This window comes from Hylaeus volcanicus, unplaced genomic scaffold, assembly GCF_026283585.1.
Source record: "Hylaeus volcanicus isolate JK05 unplaced genomic scaffold, UHH_iyHylVolc1.0_haploid 11799, whole genome shotgun sequence".
Lineage (NCBI taxonomy): Eukaryota > Metazoa > Arthropoda > Insecta > Hymenoptera > Colletidae > Hylaeus > Hylaeus volcanicus.
The window spans coordinates 3635-9459 of record NW_026532836.1 but is presented as its reverse complement, the minus strand read 5'-3'; the positions used below and the strand labels follow the sequence as shown (position 1 = coordinate 9459).

Below are 5825 nucleotides of genomic sequence, written 5' to 3'. Positions count from 1 at the left end.
ATATACATTTATTGAATTACATAGGTACCATTTCGTTCCACAACCTTACGAAATACCGTCCTTTTCTACTGTAATTTACGTCGACTATCACGTGCCACGGCTGATTTCGATATTCATATCCGACAATCAGAGTAAAACCGATTGTGCTCGTTGTTTGCTTGAATGCTCACATTGTGATGACCTACAGGCTACAGGCACCGGCCACGCTCTCTGTTTTCTGTCCCAGTACACGCAATAAAAACATTATTACCAGTGAAAACTTGACAAAGAGAGATTTCGTAGTAGGCGTTTATAGGCGTCGGCATTGAGCAGCATCGGCCACTAAAGTTGCACGCGTTACCTATACTGTTCCTAAAGGAACGACATTTTTACTCTGGATCGTCCAAAAGAGCTAAGAAAATTGCTATTTATTATAACTTGTACTTGGTTTATCGTGACAATATCGAGGAAACCGTAACATCATTCGTACCAATCGAAACGATAAATAATTTGAGTTGCTTTATTTCGAATTTTTCGAGATTCTTGTCTCCGCATAATAATTGCGATGTATTTAGTATTCCTGTAGATACGTCGACACTTTATTCCATCTTACTCGAGTTTCGTGTTGCCGACTAAAGCGATAAACTTTGTTCGTTCCGGTGTCCTGGGATTAAAATGACTGCTTTGCATGAGAAACGTTTTAACGGAAACAAAAGATCTCCGAACTCGGAATTTCTCTGGTAAAAAATTTAATTAATTGTATTCGTCAACTCTGGCACGTCTGTTCTTTTCAGCAGGGATAAAGGTAACGAATTAAGTAAAGGCATTCACTGCCATGCCAAGTACTCTAATCAACGGACGATTAATTACACGTTGAAACTACATGTTATAATAGTTCATAGGTGTAGTTACCGTTTAATGGGATTCTTTTAAAAAATCGACAAATTGTAAATATCACTACGAAAGAAGTTGAATTTTACTGGCTCATCTATACGAGTCTCGTATTTTACAAATAGCTAATTACAAAGTTTTGCGCAAGTCGAAAGTTTTACACATTAAATGGAATTTGTAGACTACGTGCTGTGTCAGAATCGAAAAGTTACGTAATTACGAGTAACGTTCTTGTACACGCATACATAGATACACAAGCCTTGAGTAGACTAGAAATGAAATCTTGTTAACTGCTGGTATACCTTCGAAGATATACCGGCCAGAGACCTTACATACTAGACGTTTATATTTCTTGACGCTGCACCTTGAAAGTTTGCTAAACAACAATAAAAAGAGAGTATCAAAGTATCTTAAATAAGACGAGTATCGAAAGATGATGCTTGCTTAGCCCGCATTTATATATAGTCTTTATGAGTTTAGAACCAGCAAAACCTGCAAAACATGCAAAACCAGCTACCGTGATCGGTTCTGCTAAATAATAGTTGAGAGAAGTAAGTCGCTTTGAGTAATAGTGGTACTACTTACGACTTGTAAGCATACCTCCGTTATCGATCATTTCGTTCCGAGGTTCGGTTCAAAACGAACAACACATGCAATAGTTGACGACCTTTACACTTGGTTGGCCACCAATTATTCCCTCTGTCTAACAAACTTTCGTCTCTTACCATTTTTACTTAAATCATCAGTATATAGCTAATGAAATGTTTTAAGTAAAGAATACGTACGATATTGTATTGTAGGTAGATGGGACCGTGTAGAATGAAATCCTAATCGCTTATCTCTTTTTCTACATTTATTGTTCTCTGTAGATTTATACGATAACAAATACTCTCTTTACATTTTTAATAGCTTCTCACTACTGCTTGACAATTGAATCTTTCGTGGATTTCTCACAACTAAGTGGACAATTTATGCAAAATTCTCATTTAACATTAATAAAACGATAATATTTCGGTAGAACTAAATACCAGAAACTTTGAAACGGAAAAATCACGAAGCTTTCGTTTAAAAAAATCTTTTGTTTCTATTCCTTAGCCGTACGAATTCCAAGCCTTTAACTAAAATCTCCGACTACGGAAATTGTTAAGACGCAACGCGTCTGAATGGATGTATTTTCACATTGTTCGTTAAATTATGTATGTATGTATCTAGGCGTTCTCCATCGAACAAAGAACGATATACATATACTCGTATTCTTCCGTAATCAGTCGTAAAGGAAAGTGAGATTGTCCGTGCGGGATGATCTCGATGAGCAAGACTGTGCATCATTGACGTTTCTCGTTTGTAGCCAAAATGGACAAACGCCAAGGTATCTTTAAAACAAAGTGATTTTGTTTGTTACCAGTTTGCAGCAACATTACGTTTCATCTTTGATTCTCGCTGCAGCACGTGTTCTGCTTATATGATACTAGACGCGATCCTCCTCCTCCAGGAGTCTCACTACCTCTGAAAATAACAGATTCCTAGAATGTTTCCAACTATTTTACAATCTCGCGTGGCTAAGCTTTCGTTATGTTTCAATGAAATTTCCAAGTTTATAATGAATTTCGCTTTTGTCCAACGAACGACTGGAGCAAATGGTTCCATGAAGCAGCAAAAGTGCAACAAAACAGAAAGAAATTTCTTTCAATTCAAAATGATACAAATGATTTCCTTGTATAGTTGTAATGAATTGTAATACCGGATCTGGCGACGAGCGAAGCTTTTCCAAGATCGATCGTCGACTCGTTTCCGCTCAGTTCGCTATTGTTTCCAACTTGTATCGCATTCCTTGCAGATGTCATAGCGATATCGCTGTTCCTAAATCCTACTCTGAAATTTAAATACACTGATTCATATGAAAAAAGCCAATCACTAATTTTCACGATCAATCTCAAAAATGTTCTCTATTAGGTAGACGCATAGATTTAATAAGTTTGGTATCGTATGTGACTGATTGATATTTTTTAAATGAAATCGGCTAGTACGGCTTTCGATTCGATATGGCTGGTAAATTCATAAATTCATAAGTTGATAAATCGCAGGATAGATCCGAAAGGCTTGAAAGGGATTGGACAGGATCCAACGGATCGAAAGCGAAGCAAGAAATAATAATAATAATCGGCGTGTTGGTTACCTCCAACACTGATGACAGTCGAATAGGTTAAGAAACGCCTGGCGAAACTTTCTGTTCATGAAACAATACGTGATGGGATTGCAACAACTGGAAACGTAGGCGAGTAGATGCACAAAGCTAATGCCAGTACTCCCGACCACGGAATAAACCCATTCCGGAGCGAAAAGGTACCACGTATTGATCAGATGCAGTGGCGCCCAGCAGATGAAAAACTCTAGCACAATGACAAACAGCATTCTGATCACCTGAAATCCATATGCACCGAGATCATCGACAATTCTCCGTGACCTATTTAACCAAACAAAAATCCTACTATTGTATATCGTCGTACTGACCTTCTTTTTAGCTTCGATACTTTTGCCCACGTAATTGCTACGTATCGCGTGTTGTCTGCTAAACGGACAACCGGAATCCTGCTGTGATTCGTTGATCGTCTCCTTGGTATCACTGGCCGAGCAATTACTACCGTTTGTCCGGATCTGTATTCTCGATTCGTGCGAAAAGTCTGCTGCTTGAAATTTACCACTAAGAACCCTCGAGAACCTCGTTCGCGGGATGCGCACCTTATCAGGAAAAACAAATGTTGTTTTTCAAAATATGCCTACCAGACGACGCCGCGCCGACATCGAAAGGAAACACTTGATCGATTAATGAAATTACTAAAAGACTATCGTTAGAAAATAATTTGTAAATATGAAATGTTTATCGAGTACGTAAACGATTGAAAACGAATATCCGCGTCGCGCACTCTTGCGCTCAGCTGGTAGTTGATTTCACTTTCTCACCGTAGATGCTATTTCCCGAGGATCGCCTTGCAAGTATCCGCGCGAACTGGAAAATCCTTGTTTTAATCTCGAGGATGTATCGCAAGCGTTGAGAACCACCGTTGCACCTGATCCTCCGTCACTCTTGTCGTACGACAAATTACGCACCATTCCACTGGATTCTGTCCTCTCGACTGTAATGCGGATTTGTTGCTTGTTACGGTCAGATTTGTCCAGATCTAGGCTCACTGCTAATCTTTGTTTCGGGTTCGTCTCTGAATTTTCAACGGGAACAAACGTAGGGATATCGTATCGACCGCGTTTGCGTGTAATCGCAGAACACTGTGTTGATAAATGACTAAAAATATTTGAAAAGGCAAACGTTTATAATTTAAGCATGACAAACAAGAAAGTTTGAGAGTTTGTATTTTTGAAACGATTACAACACGAGCCAAATGGTGATTTATACCTTCCTTATTTCACCTGGATTACAAACATATATCGATACCGTAAAAATCCCTGGCATTCAGATAAAATGTTCAATTTCATTTGGAATGGTCCGCGCGTAACTACATGTGCGTAGATACGATAATCCTCGCTTCTATGCGTACCTACGTCTGCGTGTACAAACAATGCACACATGTACGTTATAGGTACATACGGTATGCCACCGAAACGGATCCGTTTGTTTACATAAACTCGAGAAAAGTACTGCTTACGCGTAGCGTCACACGAGGTGATTAAGCGGAGACAAACGGATCGTTGTCAAGATAACGCCAACCGAATCTCGGCACAATTACTTGTGATCGTCGTAGAGAGTGGGATTTTCTTTAAATTGCGACTGAAATATTTGAAAATATTTGACAACACATAAGAGAAAGACTCGAGAAAAGACTTGGATACAATTTTCACCGGCGAATATTACATTTGTCTTTCAATAAAAAAAAAAACATGAAATGAAAAGATACTCATAATCGAAATGTATACACATATGTACGAGTAGAGAAATAAAATGTTTGGGACTACTCGATCGACTAATAATGTATGGTATAAAAACTGTAATTTACAATAGCGAATGAAAATGGATCCTCGCGCACAATAACAATCGCTCTCAGCTGGGGCCATTCGAGTCTATGGGTGGCTCGTGTTGAAGTAAACAATAACACTGGCGAGAATAATGATTCCGTGGTTTACCCTCTGTTCTAGAAGAAGAGCAAACAAGCGAGAATTACTGTGCACGATTATCGCATCCAGAGTTTCCCTCGAAATTTCATGGAGTAAAAGTAAAGGGGGATTGCATTCCTCTATCACCTACATATCTATAGTAACCATGCACGTCGGTGCACGATTACATAAGTAAATAGTATACCTACCGGAGTTTCGATTTAAACCGAATATTGTTATCGTAGTATCGTTTCGAACAAGGCCACATACCGGATTATGTACCAGGTTACCGGGTAGACGACAAGTCGATATGCTATCAACACGATTAGCCACGTTTATTACGGTTCCTCTCATTCCTCTAAAGTCTAAAGGAACAAATGCAAAGAGCAATCGTAAATATTCAGAAAGCACTCGAAACTTACGACGTCGTGGACAGCTCGATGTCTGTCGCATTTCCTGTCGTAATCCACGCCAAAGTTCCGCAGCAATTAGCGAATAAGCCAGGCTCATTACTATTAGCGGAACCAGAAGCAACGTTACGTCCAAGAAGAGATTGTAAGCTCTTTCGGTACCGACGCTCGGCCACCCTTCTCGACATTTGTGCCGTCCTGAAACAAACAAATCAAAATAAATCCAATAAGATCGGCAATAAGCATACGCTCTTGATATCTATAGTACAATATAAAGAAAATTAATGTTAAAAGCAATGATTACAGATTATTTCCTTTACCTACATAATATCGTTTCAAGAAAAATCCATTTAAAGTTTGAGCATCGTGTATCGTAAGAATTGAACGGAAAAATTTGATTTGATTTGATTTGATTTGATTTGATTTGATTTGATTTGATTT

General features: G+C 38.7%; 1 protein-coding gene across 3 annotated transcripts in view; it reads right to left on the bottom strand.

Moving 5' to 3' along the window:
* Positions 1-698: 698 nt before the first annotated feature.
* LOC128882444 (cholecystokinin receptor type A-like) overlaps positions 699-5825 on the bottom strand; it is an 8744-nt gene continuing 3617 nt past the window's right edge. For 2 of the 3 annotated variants that reach the window (XM_054134041.1, XM_054134042.1), the window contains 6 exons: positions 5397-5582; positions 3832-4004; positions 3382-3609; positions 3047-3291; positions 2612-2742; positions 699-2376 (listed from right to left, as the gene is read on the bottom strand). In XM_054134041.1, the coding sequence (XP_053990016.1) occupies positions 2339-2376; positions 2612-2742; positions 3047-3291; positions 3382-3609; positions 3832-4004; positions 5397-5582 (1001 nt within the window). In that variant the 3' untranslated portion in view covers positions 699-2338. The remainder of the gene's footprint in view (positions 2377-2611; positions 2743-3046; positions 3292-3381; positions 3610-3831; positions 4005-5396; positions 5583-5825) is intronic. The other variant, XR_008458421.1, reaches the window with a different exon arrangement.